At 47.3% G+C, this 19013-nt stretch overlaps 1 protein-coding gene across 11 annotated transcripts in view; it reads left to right on the forward strand.

Annotated features, from left to right (window-relative positions):
- The window catches only part of MTA1 (metastasis associated 1), a 298988-nt gene that overhangs the window by 62666 nt on the left and 217309 nt on the right, over window positions 1-19013 (forward strand). For 10 of the 11 annotated variants that reach the window (XR_010190411.1, XM_063947327.1, XM_063947328.1 and 7 more), the window contains exon 4: window positions 17860-17986. Coding sequence is in view for 10 of the 11 variants with exons in the window: in XM_063947327.1 (XP_063803397.1) it covers window positions 17860-17986 (127 nt within the window). In the remaining variant the exon portion in view is untranslated. Of the gene's footprint in view, window positions 1-6023; window positions 6115-17859; window positions 17987-19013 lie in introns of those variants that run through there. The other variant, XM_063947332.1, reaches the window with a different exon arrangement.

Genomic DNA, 19013 nt, shown 5'->3' on the forward strand with positions numbered 1-19013 from the left:
TAAAGGGGCCCTGCTTGATATCGGTGATTCCTCCGGTTCGGGAGCCGGGAATTCACTGTCGCTGTTAGAAGACTGGGCCGAGAAGGTGGACTCATCTCTGCGCCTCCGCCAGTTCCTTCTGAAGGTGAATTTGGATTGTTCCTCCCTCCGTACTTCTCCCCCCATAAGCCATCGGTACACCCTGTTTTCTTCATAGTCTGCTTTGACTATGTTATGCTTGTTTCTCTTAAATCTGACCAGTTCCCTCTTGTGCTGGTCGATTTGTGTCTGCAATTTCAATATCCAATCCTGTGTGGTATTTTCCTGCAATGATTTTAGGCATTGTTTCTCAAAGGTAGCGATCTTCTCTCTAGTCGCTCTCAATTCTCTTCCAACCTCCTCTATAACTAATAACATTAGGTCCATGCTGCACTTATTCAGGATGGCCGTCCACCTGCGGCAGAACTCCGGGTTATATCTCCCCAGAGTGGGTACATTTCTTATTCTAAAGCCGCGTGGGATCATCTGCTCGCGATGGTAATCGGATAGTGAGATGCCGTGCATAAGGAAGTCTGTTTCTTTCTTCCTCAAGCGGAGGAGTTGGTGAAAGATGTCCTGTGCTTCCAGGTGCGCATCGCTTAAAGATAGGCTTTCCTTAAAACGCAATCTCTCGGCATCCTCCGAATTAAAGCTGAGCGTATCCCCTTTAAGAACTGTTGCGGTCTGGCATCCTGCCTGGTGGCCGTTTCCTGACGTTTGCAGCTTGTCCATGTTGTGCTTGCAATCAGTGCTCCCCAAAAGTGCGTGGAGAAATGGTGAAGTAGCCGTGAAAAGCCCAGTGGTGCTGGATGACACCGCCTTGCTACTGGAGTATTCTGGTAGCAATGAATAATGTCTTGAAACTGTGGCTGGGTGCCTTGGCTCGGGTGGGCGGCAGGGACTGGGCCCTGGAGTCCGTGATGTAGAATTTTGTTATGCCCGGCACTCCCAATGCAATTAGATTAATCCGGGTGCCCTCCGCAGTAAATAATCCATGGAGTAGAAGAAAAATGGCAGCGGCACTCCGTTTGAAATTATTGAAAAAAATGTATTTCAAATATAATACAACATCACAGTGGTCACATATAGAACCAACGTTTCGGGGTCCTTGGACCCCTTTGTCAAGGCGTGAACAGTGTGTACTGGAGACCCACTTACCTTTTATAGCACCCAGGTGAAACCCACACCAAGACGTGAGCAGGGCCGGACGCCGTCAGCTCCGGAGACCGCCGGGGCATTTCCGGTGTCCCAGGAAGTGACGCGATGTCGGGTCTGTGACGCGGTCGTCATGGTAACCCGCGTCATTGTCCGTGACATCCGTGCCGGCCCTGTAGAAAAAGTGACAAGAGAAAGATAGTAAAAGCAGTTGGGAGAGCACTATGGACTGTAAAAACCTAGTCTCTCAGCATCCCCACCTTCTGCACAACAAGTCCTTTATTATACATAGTCCAACAGATAGTGTTTTTACAGTCCATAGTGCTCTCCCAACTGCTTTTACTATCTTTCTCTTGTCACTTTTTCTACAGGGCCGGCACGGATGTCACGGACAATGACGCGGGTTACCATGACGACCGCGTCACAGACCCGACATCGCGTCACTTCCTGGGACACCGGAAATGCCCCGGCGGTCTCCGGAGCTGACGGCGTCCGGCCCTGCTCACGTCTTGGTGTGGGTTTCACCTGGGTGCTATAAAAGGTAAGTGGGTCTCCAGTACACACTGTTCACGCCTTGACAAAGGGGTCCAAGGACCCCGAAACGTTGGTTCTATATGTGACCACTGTGATGTTGTATTATATTTGAAATACATTTTTTTCAATAATTTCAAACGGAGTGCCGCTGCCATTTTTCTTCTACTCCATGGATTATTTACTGCGGAGGGCACCCGGATTAATCTAATTGCATTGGGAGTGCCGGGCATAACAAAATTCTACATCACGGACTCCAGGGCCCAGTCCCTGCCGCCCACCCGAGCCAAGGCACCCAGCCACAGTTTCAAGACATTATTCATTGCTACCAGAATACTCCAGTAGCAAGGCGGTGTCATCCAGCACCACTGGGCTTTTCACGGCTACTTCACCATTTCTCCACGCACTTTTGGGGAGCACTGATTGCAAGCACAACATGGACAAGCTGCAAACGTCAGGAAACGGCCACCAGGCAGGATGCCAGACCGCAACAGTTCTTAAAGGGGATACGCTCAGCTTTAATTCGGAGGATGCCGAGAGATTGCGTTTTAAGGAAAGCCTATCTTTAAGCGATGCGCACCTGGAAGCACAGGACATCTTTCACCAACTCCTCCGCTTGAGGAAGAAAGAAACAGACTTCCTTATGCACGGCATCTCACTATCCGATTACCATCGCGAGCAGATGATCCCACGCGGCTTTAGAATAAGAAATGTACCCACTCTGGGGAGATATAACCCGGAGTTCTGCCGCAGGTGGACGGCCATCCTGAATAAGTGCAGCATGGACCTAATGTTATTAGTTATAGAGGAGGTTGGAAGAGAATTGAGAGCGACTAGAGAGAAGATCGCTACCTTTGAGAAACAATGCCTAAAATCATTGCAGGAAAATACCACACAGGATTGGATATTGAAATTGCAGACACAAATCGACCAGCACAAGAGGGAACTGGTCAGATTTAAGAGAAACAAGCATAACATAGTCAAAGCAGACTATGAAGAAAACAGGGTGTACCGATGGCTTATGGGGGGAGAAGTACGGAGGGAGGAACAATCCAAATTCACCTTCAGAAGGAACTGGCGGAGGCGCAGAGATGAGTCCACCTTCTCGGCCCAGTCTTCTAACAGCGACAGTGAATTCCCGGCTCCCGAACCGGAGGAATCACCGATATCAAGCAGGGCCCCTTTAGGCGGGGCTACAGCCACCCCCGGGGATCCCAATCCAAAAGGACGCCCACCCGCAGGGGAGGCCAAAATAAGAGGCAACAGAAGCACCTCCAACAAACGGAAGACTTAGTATTCAACCTCTCCGACAGAAACTTCACCCAAGTTGAGATGGCGGTCCTAAACAAAGGCTTATCCTACATTCCCACCAGTAGACATGACGAGTTTATTTGGAAGATGGATTTACATCGTTTTTCACGCAAGCTCCGTCTTCAAGAATATTTCCAAGATCACCCATCAGAACAGCCTACATCTGCCTTCGATAAATTCGAGAGACAGCACACTGTCTCAAGGTTCGATCCCCAATCCTCTAACCCATCCCTCAGAACTTTCGCCCGCTTACTGGACAATTCAGTTCAGCGCTATAATGCCACCCCTACAACACAGCGCGACAATTTAACCAGGGCAGAAAGAAGCGCTCTACGGGATTTGGGTAACGCTAGGGACATAATTTTCCGCCCCGCCGATAAGGGGGGCGGCTTGGTAATCCAGAACCTAGCAGATTACCGGGCAGAGGCCTTGAGACAATTATCCGATGTTCATACCTATCAGGAACTTACCTCGGATCCTACTATAGGCTTCAAACGAGAATTGGATCAGATTCTGGACGGAGCTCTGGACAATAAACTCATCACATCAAAATTACACCGAATCCTGAAAAAAGAACACCCAGTCACACCTGTCTTCTTTACTGTCCCCAAAATACACAAGGATGTTCACAAACCACCAGGCAGACCCATTATCTCTGCCAGATCGTCACTATACCAACCCATATCCCAATTCCTGGACAGCATTCTCCAACCATTGGTCACCAGGCAGCAATCATACATCAAAGACACCACAGACTTCCTCAACTTACTGGACGGCATCTCTTTTGTCCCTACAGGTACGCTATTATGCGTCATGGACATTTGTAACCTATACACCAGTATACCACATGAAGGTGGATTAGAAGCCATGCTAGAGTTCCTGGATCAAAACAACATGCAAGATGTGGACCGAACACTCTTCATGCGCCTACTGGAACTGACCTTAAAGAGGAACTATTTCCTATTTGACGGTAAATTTTACCTCCAACTGACGGGCTGCGCCATGGGCAGCAATGTGGCGCCATCTTACGCCAACACCTACATGTTCAGGGAGGAACGGAACACCTTCTTCACCAATCCAGCATATGCCCAAAATATTCTAACATACTGTCGTTACATCGACGATGTCTTTATGCTTTGGACCGGCAGCGAAGATAAGTTCACCCGCATGATGGAAGACATTAACAAAGCAGCAGTCCACATCAAATTCACTTACCAGTGGAACACCTCTAGTATCAACTATCTGGACGTACAAGTCACCATCCGCAACAATAACATAGACACTATTGTCTATACCAAACCCACGGATAAGAACACCATGCTCTTGGCCAGTAGTCACCATCCCAAACCTCTCATTAGAGGATTACCCCGGTCCCAACTTATACGTACCGCTAGGATCCACAGCGACCACGAGACCTTGGGAACTCAGCTAGACAGAGTAATCAACAAGTTTCTCCAGAGAGGCTACAACAAGAGTGACTTGCTGAAACATAAACAAGAGGTCATGAAAATGGACAGGAAGGATTTACTACGCTCATCAACTAAAAAGAAGGACGACATAATTCCCTGGAAAAGCCAGTTCTGTACCTCTAGCCCAGTGATCCAGCGGGCCACTCGGGCGTTATGGCCCATAGTGGCCACTGATGAGAAACTTGCCTGTTTTAAAAACAGAAGGCCAATGAATTGCTTCATGAGGGCTAGAAACATCAAAGACACGATAGTACACGCGGATGTCACTGGCTTCAACAACAGCGTTTCTTCAAACTTCCTCACCAAGCAGCCAGGCTGTTACAAATGCCTGGGATGTACCACCTGCAAAAACATGATTAGCGGAGCATCCTTCAAACATCCATTCAGGGATGTAGAGTTCAAATTGAAACACGTTATGACCTGCACGTCCACCCATGTGGTATACTATATTACCTGCCCCTGCGGGCTAGGGTATGTAGGCAAGACCATCACCAGCTTTAGAACCAGGATGGCACAACACAGATCAGCCATCAATGCCGCCATTAAGAAGGGAAGTTCTGATCAACCAGTTGCTCAACATTTCGCATCAAAGGGACACCCAATTGAGTCACTGAGACATATGATCATCGATCACGTCCCAGCACAACTTAGAGGTGGTGACAGGAACGGGACTCTGTTGAGGCTGGAGGCACGTTGGATATTTAAATTGGACACTCTTCCACCAAAGGGATTGAACGACAAGATCCAGTGGAACAGTCTTTAACATATTGCATTTGACACGTCCACTCTAATCGGGACCTAGCCGAGGCCCGAAAGACAGTGTAATTTCATTGGACTAAACAAGCTCTACAGTCTAATAATTCGTTCATACCATGTTTCATACCGTTGTTTATGTAGCACTCGGCATATCTTTTCTCTCACCCCCATACTTCACACACATTCTGCACTTCCACACTCCCATCACTTTGCACTTCACGTTTATCTAATTGGCACTTCATGATTCTTTCTAATTACAACACCACACGGCTTATTCACACACATTGTTACGTCACCACCCTTTTCATTTATCCCTCACACCCTCCCTGTCCTAACGCACGTTCCATGGACTCAGCTCCCTGAATCCCAATCACTCTACACACACACAGATTAACCAGTTGTCCCCGCAGACATGTCACATTTCACTCCAGACTTCAAGCATTCACCCAACACTCACCACACTTCTCATTCCTTTTCCTCACTTTTGCCAACCCAGTCCCGCTATACACCTGCCACCCATATACGTGCTAGTCATATAAATGCCCTTCTTCTCACACCACATAAATAACAACCTAGTCTCTCAGCATCCCCACCTTCTGCACAACAAGTCCTTTATTATACATAGTCCAACAGATAGTGTTTTTACAGTCCATAGTGCTCTCCCAACTGCTTTTACTATCTTTCTCTTGTCACTTTTTCTACAGGGCCGGCACGGATGTCACGGACAATGACGCGGGTTACCATGACGACCGCGTCACAGACCCGACATCGCGTCACTTCCTGGGACACCGGAAATGCCCCGGCGGTCTCCGGAGCTGACGGCGTCCGGCCCTGCTCACGTCTTGGTGTGGGTTTCACCTGGGTGCTATAAAAGGTAAGTGGGTCTCCAGTACACACTGTTCACGCCTTGACAAAGGGGTCCAAGGACCCCGAAACGTTGGTTCTATATGTGACCACTGTGATGTTGTATTATATTTGAAATACATTTTTTTCAATAATTTCAAACGGAGTGCCGCTGCCATTTTTCTTCTACTCCATATATATATATATATATATATATATATATATATATATATATATATATATATATATATATATATATATATATATATATATATATATATATATATATATATATATATATATATATATATATATATATATATATATAGCGCTCTGGTGTGTGCTGGCAAACTCTCCCTCTGTCTCCCCAAAGGGCTCGTGGGGTCCTGTCCTCTATCAGAGCATTCCCTGTGTGTGTGTGCTGGGTGTCGGTACGATTGTGTCGACATGTATGAGGAGGAAAATGATGTGGAAGCAGAGCAATTGCCTGTGTTAGTGATGTCACCCCCTAGGGAGTCGACACCTGATTGGATGGTCGGATTTAAAGAATTACGTGACAATGTCAGCACTTTGCAAAAAAACTGTTGACGACATGAGACAGCCGGCAAACCAATTAGTGCCTGTTCAGGCGTCTCAGACACCGTCAGGAGCGCTAAAACGCCCGTTACCTCAGATGGTCGACACAGACCCAGACACGGATACTGAATCCAGTGTCGACGGTGAGGAGACAAACGTAATGTCCAGTAGGGCCACACGTTACATGATCACGGCAATGAAGGAGGCATTGAACATTTCTGACACTACAAGTACCACAAAAAAGGGTATTATGTGGGGTGTGAAAAAACTACCAGTAGTTTTTCCTGAATCAGATGAATTAAATGAGGTGTGTGATAAAGCGTGGGTTTCCCCCGATTAAAAAACTGCTAATTTCTAAAAAGTTATTGGCATTATACCCTTTCCCGCCAGAGGTTAGGGCGCGTTGGGAAACACCCCCTAGCGTAGATAAGGCGCTCACACGCTTATCAAAACAAGTGGCGTTACCGTCCCCTGATACGGCCGCCCTCAAGGAACCAGCTGATAGAAGGCTGGAAAATATCCTAAAAGGTATATACACACATACCGGTGTTATACTGCGACCAGCAATCGCCTCAGCCTGGATGTGCAGCGCTTGAGTGGCTTGGTCGGATTCCCTGACTGAAAATATTGAATAGAGCATTTAAAGGATGCATTACTATATATGCGAGATGCACAGAGGGATATTTGCACCCTGGCATCTAGAGTGAGTGCGATGTCCATTTCTGCCAGAAGAACGTTATGGACGCGACAGTGGTCAGGTGATGCGGATTCCAAACGACATATGGAAGTATTGCCGTATAAAGGGGAGGAGTTATTTGGGGTCGGTCTATCGGACCTGGTGGCCACGGCAACGGCTGGAAAATCCACCTTTTTACCCCAGGTCACCTCTCATCAGAAAAAGACACCGTCTTTTCAAACTCAGTCCTTTCGTCCCTATAAGGGCAAGCGGGAAAAAGGCCGCTCATTTCTGCCCCGGGGCAGAGGAAGGGGAAAAAGACTACACCAGGCAGCCTCTTCCCAGGAGCAGAAGCCCTCCCCCGCTTCTGCCAAGTCTTCAGCATGACGCTGGGGCTCTACATGCGGACTCAGGCACGGTGGGGGGTCGTCTCAAGAAATTCAGCGCGCAGTGGGCTCACTCGCAAGTGGACCCCTGGATCCTGCAGGTAGTATCACAGGGGTACAAATTGGAATTCGAGACGTCTCCCCCTCGCCGGTTCATGAAGTCTGCTCTACCAACGTCACCTTCCGACAGGGAGGCAGTATTGGAAGCTATTCACAAGCTGTATTCCCAGCAAGTGATAATCAAGGTACCCCTCCTACAACAGGGAAAGGGGTATTATTCCACGCTGTTTGTGGTACCGAAGCCGGACGGCTCGGTGAGACCAATTTTAAATCTAAAATCTTTGAACACTTACATAAAAAGGTTCAAATTCAAGATGGAGTCACTCAGAGCAGTGATAGCGAACCTGGAAGAAGGGGACTATATGGTATCTCTAGACATCAAAGATGCTTATCTCCATGTCCCAATCTACCCTTCTCACCAAGGGTACCTCAGGTTTGTGATACAAAACTGTCACTATCAGTTTCAGACGCTGCCGTTTGGATTGTCCACGGCACCACGGGTCTTTACCAAGGTAATGGCCGAAATGATGATTCTTCTTCGAAGAGAAGGCGTATTAATTATCCCTTACTTGGACGATCTCCTGATAAGGGCAAGGTCCAGGGAGCAGTTAGAGGTCGGAGTAGCACTATCTCAGGTAGTGCTACGTCAGCACGGGTGGATTCTAAATATCCCAAAATCACAGCTGATTCCAACAACACGTCTACTGTTCCTAGGGATGATTCTGGACACAGTCCAGAAAAAGGTTTTTCTCCCGGAGGAGAAGGCCAGGGAGTTATTTGAGCTAGTCAGGAACCTCCTAAAACCAGGACAAGTGTCAGTGCATCAATGCACGAGAGTCCTGGGAAAAATGGTGGCTTCTTACGAAGCGATTCCATTCGGAAGATTCCATGCAAGAACTTTTCAGTGGGATCTGCTGGACAAATGGTCCGGATCGCATCTTCAGATGCATCAGCGGATAACCCTATCTCCAAGGACAAGGGTGTCTCTCCTGTGGTGGTTACAGAGGGCTCATCTTCTAGAGGGCCGCAGATTCTGCATTCAGGATTGGATGTTGGTGACCACGGATGCCAGCCTGAGAGGCTGGGGAGCAGTCACACAGGGAAAAAATTTCCAGGGCTTGTGGTCAAGCATGGAAACGTCTCTTCACATAAATATCCTAGAACTAAGGGCCATTTACAATGCCCTAAGTCAAGCAAGGCCTCTGCTTCAGGGTCAACCGGTATTGATCCAGTCGGACAACATCACGGCTGTCGCCCACGTAAACAGACAGGGCGGCACAAGAAGCAGGAGGGCAATGGCAGAAGCTGCAAGGATTCTCCGCTGGGCGGAAAATCATGTGATGGCACTGTCAGCAGTGTTCATTCCGGGAGTGGACAACTGGGAAGCAGACTTCCTCAGCAGACACGACCTCCACCCGGGGGAGTGGGGACTTCATCCAGAAGTCTTCCAAGTGATTGTAAACCGTTGGGAAAAACCAAAGGTGGACATGATGGCGTCCCGTCTCAACAAGAAACTGGACAGATATTGCGCCAGGTCAAGGGACCCTCAGGCAATAGCGGTGGACGCTCTGGTAACACCGTGGGTGTTCCAGTCGGTGTATGTGTTCCCTCCTCTGCCTCTCATACCAAAAGTACTGAGAATCATAAGAAGGAGAGGAGTAAGAACTATACTCGTGGCTCCGGATTGGCCAAGAAGAACTTGGTACCCGGAGCTGCAAGAGATGCTCACGGAGGACTCGTGGCCTCTACCTCTAAGAAAGGACCTGATTCAGCAGGGACCTTGCCTGTTCCAAGACTTACCGCGGCTGCGTTTGACGGCATGGTGGTTGAACGCCGGATCCTGAAGGAAAAAGGCATTCCAGATGAAGTCATCCCTACCCTGATCAAAGCCAGGAAGGATGTAACCGCAAAACATTATCACCGCATTTGGCGGAAATATGTTGCGTGGTGTGAGGCCAAGAAGGCCCCTACAGAGGAATTTAAACTGGGTCGTTTCCTGCATTTCCTGCAAGCAGGATTGTCTATGGGCCTAAAATTAGGATCCATTAAGGTTCAAATTTCGGCCCTGTCGATCTTCTTCCAGAAGGAACTGGCTTCAGTTCCTGAAGTCCAGACTTTTGTAAAGGGGGTACTGCATATACAGCCTCCCTTTGTGCCTCCAGTGGCACCCTGGGATCTCAATGTGGTTTTGGGATTCCTAAAATCACATTGGTTCGAACCACTTGCCACAGTGGATTTAAAATATCTCACATGGAAAGTGGTAATGCTGTTAGCCCTGGCTTCAGCCAGGCGCGTATCAGAATTGGCGGCTTTATCCTGTAAAAGCCCTTACCTGATATTTCATTCGGATAGGGCGGAATTGAGGACTCGTCCTCAATTTCTCCCTAAGGTGGTTTCAGCGTTTCACATGAACCAACCTATTGTGGTACCTGCGGCTACTAGGGACTTGGAGGACTCCAAGTTGCTGGACGTAGTCAGGGCCCTGAAAATATATGTTTCCAGGACGGCTGGAGTCAGAAAATCTGACTCGCTGTTTATACTGTATGCACCCAACAAGCTGGGTGCTCCTGCTTCTAAGCAGACGATTGCTCGTTGGATTTGTAATACAATTCAGCTTGCACATTCTGTGGCAGGCCTGCCACAGCCAAAATCTGTTAAAGCCCATTCCACAAGGAAGGTGGGCTCATCTTGGGCGGCTGCCCGAGGGGTCTCGGCTTTACAACTTTGCCGAGCAGGTACTTGGTCAGGGGCAAACACGTTTGCTAAATTCTACAAATTTGATACCCTGGCTGAGGAGGACCTTGAGTTCTCTCATTCGGTGCTGCAGAGTCATCCGCACTCTCCCGCCCGTTTGGGAGCTTTGGTATAATCCCCATGGTCCTTACGGAAGTCCCAGCATCCACTAGGACGTCAGAGAAAATAAGAATTTACTTACCGATAATTCTATTTCTCGTAGTCCGTAGTGGATGCTGGGCACCCATCCCAAGTGCGGATTGTCTGCAATACTTGTATATAGTTATTGTTACAAAAAAATCGGGTTGTTTTATTGTTGTGAGCCATCTTTTCAGAGGCTCCTACGTTTTATCATACTGTTAACTGGGTTCAGATCACAGGTTGTACGGTGTGATTGGTGTGGCTGGTATGAGTCTTACCCGGGATTCAAAATCCTTCCTTATTATGTACGCTCGTCCGGGCACAGTATCCTAACTGAGGCTTGGAGGAGGGTCATAGGGGGAGGAGCCAGTGCACACCAGCTAGTCTAAAGATTTACTTTTGTGCCCAGTCTCCTGCGGAGCCGCTATTCCCCATGGTCCTTACGGAAGTCCCAGCATCCACTACGGACTACGAGAAATAGAATTATCGGTAAGTAAATTCTTATTTTTTACATGTTTTTGGACTATTTCATACCTTCCCTAGCCATGTCGGCATAGAGTTGGTTATAAACCTTGTGTCGAGCCACCGAGCCTGAAGCGTGGCGAGCAAATGCCTTTATACAATTGGGGGTCCCAGATGACAAAACTATCCACACAAACCACAAAAATGAAAAATAATAATAAAAAAAATGTATAAAAAATTAAAGTCGACCTAATGTCTAACATGTGGTGTCTATCCATTGACTGTGTAACTAGACACTGTCTATCTGTCATCCCACACCCATAGGTAATAATAGATTTGATGACTTCATTAGCTTAATTATATAAATCAAGTTACATAGAAATACTTGACATTTATATTAGTCAGTCAACAATGTTAGCTGAAGATAGTTTGACAATGCCTCAGTGGTTTTTAAAGTGTCATCAGGACATAAATTCTTCCAGTTGGAGTTATAGTTTCGACTATGCATAAGACATCTATTAGAGGTATCCATAGTACATCATGCTTCCTTGGATAGAAGAATGATGGTGAAGGTTCAGCTGGATGAAGGAAAATCACTTTTTTTTTAATTCGTCTTCATCTTCTTTCTCGTCCAATAGCCCCGACGGCCTTTACATAGCAAGCCGACCAACAGGGACTATTCTCACTCACTCGTGGGTGTCCACCCATAGTCCGCAAGAGGCTCCGTTGTCCCAGTCTGCAATCTAAAAGCTGGGATCCCGCCCTCGGTCACACAACCCCAACCTACTGATCTCCTTAAACAAAATAATATAGCAATCCAGAGATTTCTAACTAGTTGCCATTAATCCAGTCACTATAGATGGTTACACTATAATAAAAACCGTAATATAAGAATAATAAATATTAAAAAGAGAACAATACTCCAATATAGCTGCTTGTCAAGACGAGCCAGTTGCACATCTGGCCAAATTCGTCTAGAAATTTTTTGGATGTATGGTCACTCTAGATTATAAACTAAATAAAAATTTACATTTCTGCAGCGGGGTACACTGGGTTCCACAGGGAATAACATCGGGGTCTAGAGTAGGATCTTTATCCAAGGCACCAACCGGCTAAAGCCGACTGTTCCCAAGATGCTCAGCTGTGCCTCCTCTATAACCCCGCCTCCATGCACAGGAGCTCAGTTTGTAAGTTGGTGCCTGCAGTGCTTTTTAAAGTGAAGACAGAAGTCTTCAAGGGCTGCAGCAGAGGCACTATATGTGCTAGATGTCATTCTGACTTCTCCTGCTGCAGCTCTATCACCTTCCCCAGCGGCGCTGTATACTCCCATGTCCTTGGTTGCCGGGTACTTACAGCGGGGGCTCCGGTTCTCTTCATCGGGCACACACCAGCCGCAGCTCTCCGGGATCGCGTGGCCGCACTCAGGGAGGAGGTAAGAGGGTCATGGGCAGATCTCCTGTCCACTCAGTTACAGCAATTGAATCACTCACTGAACAAACAAAAACCTAACCCTCACCCGCCTAAAACCAAGGGGTCCTCTAGCAGGCCATTACTTCCTCACAATCCACCCATGTTCCAGACACTTTGTCTGATGAAGATGGCGTATATATTGATCCCACAGATACTGACCTAGATGTTTCTGATGGTTAATCTGTTTCGCAGGTGGATGTTCCTGACTTATTGGAGGCTATCAGGCTGATTTCTTCAAATTGATGACCCAGAACCTGTTGTTACCTCTAAGAAACCGGATAGGTTTAAACGTCAGCAGGTTATTAAACAAGTTTTGCCTCATTCTGACCACTTAGTTGACACATGTCAGGAATCCTGGGGAAAATCCAGTAAAGAAATTGGCACCTCACAAGAAGATGCTGACTCGCTATCCCCTCGCTGCGGAGCTAAGTAAGAATTGGGAAACACCACCGCCGGTGGATTCGCAAGTGGCGCGGCTGGTAGTGTCCTCTGCTATGCCTGTAACTACAGTCACCTCTCTGAAAGAACCGATGGATAAGTGTGTGGAGGGTTGCTTTAAAACTATTGACACCCTTGCAGGAGCAGTGCATCGTCCCACTATTGCAGCTACAGAAGCTATTGAAGCGTGGGCTCAGGAGGTGGAAGCAGAGCTGCCGTCCAACTTTTCTGATAATGCTAGACAATGCCTCTCATATAGTGTCACAACATCTCATTACATTAAGGGAGCGGCTTCTTATTTCTTGCGGCCAAGGCTTCTACTACGTCCATTTTGGCTCGCCAGATTCTCTGGTTACGGTCCTGGTCTGTGGATCTGGACTCTAAGAAAACCCTGGAGGTGCTCCCTTTTTAAGGGAGACATTCTATTTGGTGATCTCAACAAGATTGTGGCTGACTTAGCTTCTGCTAAGACGGCGTGTCTACCAAGTACTGCTCCTTCGGTCCCGAAGGTTAAGAGTACTTCCTTTCGTTCCTCTCGTCCTCCAAGTAAAGCAAAGGGTCAGGCGTACCTGAAACTTCCAAAACCACTAAGCCCAAACCTAAACGTGCCTGGGCTGCCCGTCAGCCTGCTTTCAAATCGGACAAGCCTACTGCATGACTGGGCGGGCCTGCCCCTGGGGGATCCCAGGGTGGGAGGCCGACTTCTAAGGTTTACCCAGGAATGGTTGAAGACCTCTTCAGATGCCTGGGTACGGAAAGTCGTCCCTCACGGATACGCCATATCCTTCAAGAATCGTCCCCCTCATCGATTTTGGTAGTACAATCCCTCCTGGACACAGGAGTGGTAGTACCAGTGCCTCTGGCTCAGAGAGGCAAGGGGTACTATTCACCGCTGTTCCTAATCCCAAAACCGAATGGTTCCTCCTGGCCCATTCTCAACCTCAAGTCCTTGAACAAATTGGTGAGAGTCTCCAAGTTTCGTATGGAAACTCTTCGCACTTTTGTTCTGGCTTTGGAGCCTGGGGACTATATGGTCTCCCTGGACATACAGGATGCTTATCTCCATATTCCGATTGCCATGTCGCATCAGCAGTACCTGCGGTTTGCTATTGGTAACCTCCATTATCAATTTCGGGCTTTACCTTTTGGTTTGACCATGGCTCCGCGAGTCTCCACGAAGGTCATGGCGGTAATGACTGCTTTACTCCACTGTCAGGGTGTCGGTATCCTACCGTAACTGGACGACTTGCTGATCCTGGCGAATTCCCCAGAAATTCTCCTCTGTCGTCTGGATCTGATGGTCCAGTTTCTGCAAGCCCATGGGTGGCTCCAACTGGAAGAAATCCTACTTGGTCCCTGTTCAGAGCACAGTGCACCTGGGGGCATTGCTGGACACTCACAACCAGCGGTTGTTCTTGTCTCAGGAGAATTTCTTGAACCTTCAGGACAGAATTCGATGCATCGCCGAGTGTATCGACACTCGCGGACGAGAGAGGAAGCAAGTACTAGGCCTCATGGTGTCTGCTTTTGACATGGTGGAGTACGCTCTATTTAATTCTCGCCTCTGCAGAAGCTGATTCTCGCCTCTGCAGAAGCTGATTCTTGCCAAGTGGGATGGCCTGCCTCACCGGATCAGGTCTCAAATAATCTCATTGTCTCCGGAGGTTTGTTTGTCACTGAACTGGTGGCTCCAGGACCAACAATTGAGCAGGTGTCGTCCCTTCTGGATCTCCAACTGGGTCCTTCTGATGACGGATGCCAGCCTAAGGGGTTGGGGCGCGTTGTTGGAGCAACACTCCCTTAAGGGTCGGTGGACCAAGGAGGAGTGTTTCCTCCCGATCAACATTCTGGAATGGCGGGCGGTCTTCAACTCCTTGAACCTGGCTCAACATTTAATACAGAACCGTCCTGTTCAAGTACAGTCGGACAACGCCACCACAGTGGCTTACATAAATCATCAAGGCGGCACTTGAAGCCGCTTGGCAATGAAGGAAGTCTCACGGATTCTTCAATGGGTGGAACACCATCTACCGGCCATATCGGCAATATTCATTCCGGGAGTCCTGAATTGGAAAGCGGACTTTCTCAGCCGTCAGGACGTACACGCCGGAGAGTGGGGACTCCATCCAGAAGTGTTTCAACGCCTAGTGGAAAGGTGGGGCCTTCCAGATGTGGATCTGATGGCGTCTCGACACAATCACAAGGTTCCGGTCTTCGGAGCAAGGACAAGGGATCCTCAAGCAGCATTCGTGGATGCGTTGGCGGTGCCATGGAAGTTTCGGCTGACGTACGTGTTCCCTCCGGTTTCCCTCCTGCCCAGGGTAATTTGGAAGTTCAAGCAGGAAGGAGGAATCCTACTTCTCATAGCTCCGGCGTGGCCCAGACGGCACTGGTTCTCAGACCGTCAGGGCCTCTCGTCAGAGAGTCAAATTCTAGTTCCACAACGCCCAGACCTCCTCGTTCAGGGCCCCTGTGTCTACCAGGACCTGGCCCGGCTGTCTTTGATGGCGTGGCTCTTGAAGCTTCCGTCTTGAGGACTAAAGGGTTTTCTGAGGCGGTCATTCAAACTATGTTGCGGGCCCGGAAACCGGCTCCTGCTCGGATTTACCATAGGGTCTGGCATTCTTACTTTGTTTGGTGCGCATCTAACAATTACGATGCTTCCAAGTTTAGTACAGCCAAGCTTTTGGCTTTTCTTCAGCAGGGCCTGCGTCTGGCCTCCCTCCAAGGTTCATATTTCTGCCTTGTCTGTGTGGTTTCAGAGAAAAACTGCAATCTTACCTGATGATCATACCTTTACTCAGGGTGTGTCTCATATCCAACCTCCCTGTGTCCCACCTGTGGCTCCTTGGGACTTGTCGGTGGTTTTGGAGGCGTTACAAGAGTCTCCGATTGAACCTCTTGGTTCAGCTGATCTTAAGTGGCTTTCCCTTTTAAGGTGGTGTTTCTACTGGCTATTGCCTCTGCTAGAAGAGTGTCGGATTTGGGTGCCTTGTCTTGTAGTTCCCCATATCTGATATTTCACTGTGACCGGGTGGTTCTTAGGACTCGTCCCGGATATTTACCTAAGGTGGTTTCTTCGTTCCACCTTAATCAGGAGATTGTGGTTCCTGCCATTGTATCTCCTGACTTGTCTCCCAAAGAGCGGTCTTTGGATGTGGTATGGGCTCTCCGTATCTATGTGAAGAGAACTGTTTCTATTAGGAAATCTGATTCTCTTTGTTCTGTTTGGTTTTCATAAACGTGGCTCGCCTGCTCACAAGCATACTTTGGCCAGATGGATTAGAATGGTGATTGCGCATGCTTATGTGAAGGCTGGTCTGTCGGCTCCTGCTCACATTACGGCCCATTCTACTCTGTCTATTGGACCTTCTTGGGTGGCCCGCCGTGGTGCGACCCTTGAACAATTTTGCAAGGCGGCTACGGGGTCCTCAGTAAAACACATTCATAAGGTTCTATACCTTTTGATACTGTCGCTTCCCAGGATGCTTCCTTTGAACGCCGGGTTCTTGTGCCCGCTACAGTGCGTTCCCTCCCATAAGGAACTGCTTTAGGACATCCCCAATGTCTATCCTTTTGGAGCCCAGTGTACCCCGCAGCAGAAAACGAGATTTATGGTAAGAACTTACCTTTTGTTAAATCTTTCTGCGAGGTACACTGGGCTCCACAAGGCGCCCACCCTGACTCACTTAGCTTCTTTCTTTGTGTTGGTATGGCATTAGCCGCTGACACTTCTCCTGTCGTGAGAGTGTGGTGTATGTGGCTAGTAATTGTTGTTGTCATCTCTTTTCCTGCTACTGCATTGGGCTGGTTAACTAAAAACTGAGCTCTGGTGCAGGGAGGCGGCGCTATGCATCTTGGGAACAGTCAAAGCTTTTGAGCCTGTTGGTGCCTCGGATCAAGATCCCACTCTACACCGCAATGTCTATCCTCGTGGAGCCCAGTGTACCTTGCAGAAAGAGATTTAACAAAGGTAAGTTCTTACCATAAATCTCGGGGGGTTTTTTATGGTTTCTGTCAAAATTTGCCCATTATCTTTCACCTGATACTCAAAAGTAGATTGTGATGAACAGTTACATATCGCTTTCATCTTTTGTCCCTTGGGTATACTGAAAACCCAAGATCTATAATGATCACTCCTGATACATAAAACATTTTGTGGAATCTATTTCCATTTAAAATAGTTTCCTGATATTTAATTTGTTTATTGGATGAGCATGGATGACATCCAGGCCACTAGTAATGCTGTGACTAATGCAATAAAAAATGCAGATTGGTGGATATCTACAAGTATCGATCCATCTGTGAATTGGATGGAAAAACTGCATGTTAGACATCCCTGACTCGCAGATCCCAATCATTTTTGGTTGGAATCGTTGAAGTGAGGATTCCCAACATGTTTGTTTCCCCCATCATCGGCAGAACAAGGAATTGCCCCCGATAGCTGGCCAATGTATGGGCCCCTTAATATGGTGGGTGAATTTTAGATTGTAATTATTGGCATATAAATGTGAGACCTTAAAATCTGTGATCAAGAAACTTTTTGGCCTAGAGGTGCCGTTACAAAAAGGATAATACTCTAGGGTTACACGTTTAAAACATTTTGGGACCCACTGCTGTAGTAGATTTTCCTGAATTTGGTTGGTTGCTATGGGCCGCGCCTCCAGTTCTTCCTTTCCTTTTTAGATGTTGCAGCACATTTACTGCTAAGTTGCATTTTATTGCTGGATTTTTTTCTAAATCTTTTTAAAATGTCTGTTCCCATGGGGTTTGTTGGTATAATTAAGAACGTTTAAAAGTTTAAGCTTTTAAATGTGGATTTTTAACTGTTTAGGGGAAATGGAAGAAGAAATGGAGAACCCAGAAATGGTGGATTTACCTGAAAAATTGAAACATCAGCTACGACACAGAGAGTTGTTTTTATCTAGGCAACTTGAATCATTACCCGCTACACACATAAGGTGAGGATTGCTTTTAGTTTTTTGTTGTATTACTGCAGAACTCCCTTTAAACTTGTCTGAATGTCTGCGTTGTACCCCTACACACTCTCCACACCCCCTTCACACTCTCACTCACACAAGATAATTACATTGGGTTAAAATCAACCAGGGAGTGTCATTACTATGACTCATTTGAAGGACACACAGGGGCGTATTCAATTAGCCTTGGAGGTTTACCCCGCGACTTACTGCCGTCAAAAATCCCTGTGGTGCGGGGAAAGGCTATTCAGTTAAATAGCCTTTTTTCCCACACCGAAAAATCTTGAGTCACACACGGACACCCACTGATGCCACATAAAGAGCGGTATTCTATTACCTGCGATGAAGCATCAAGAGCCAAAAACTGGAGTTTTTCCCAATGCTTCACCAATATTTTTTTATGGGGTATCCAATTAGATCCCCCGTTAAAAAATAAAAGTTTAGTGTGCGTAAACACACGGGTTCAGGGAAACCGGTGTTTTCACCACTGAGGACCCGAAAAGCAGGCACTTATCTGGGAATTTTTATTTATTTATTTTTTTGGCCTGTCTGAAGCAGGTGAAACAAAATTTCCATTTTAAGCAGTGGCGACCCCTCCACTCATGCTCTGTAATATAAGAGAGATCTACCAGAATGGTCAATTTTTCCAGATCTAGAATTAACCCAAAATGAGCCAGGGTCTGGTATTTTTTATTTTTCTGATTAAAAATATGCTATAACAAAACTTTCACTGTTAAATGGTACCTGCTAAAGATTAAATCTATTGTAATATATAAAACAGTATCCTCCGTTTTTCCTAACAAATTTGCCACAATTATTACCGTATATACTCGAGTATAAGTCGACCCGAATATAAGCCGAGGCACCTAATTCTACCACAAAACCTGGGAAAACTTATTGACTCGAGTATAAGCCTAGGGTGGGAAATGCAGCTCTAGCCGTGTACAGCCCTCAGTGCCAGATATGCCCTCACAGTGCCAAATATGCCCCACATATGCCCTTCATGCTG

This window comes from Pseudophryne corroboree, chromosome 12 (assembly GCF_028390025.1).
Source record: "Pseudophryne corroboree isolate aPseCor3 chromosome 12, aPseCor3.hap2, whole genome shotgun sequence".
NCBI lineage: Eukaryota > Metazoa > Chordata > Amphibia > Anura > Myobatrachidae > Pseudophryne > Pseudophryne corroboree.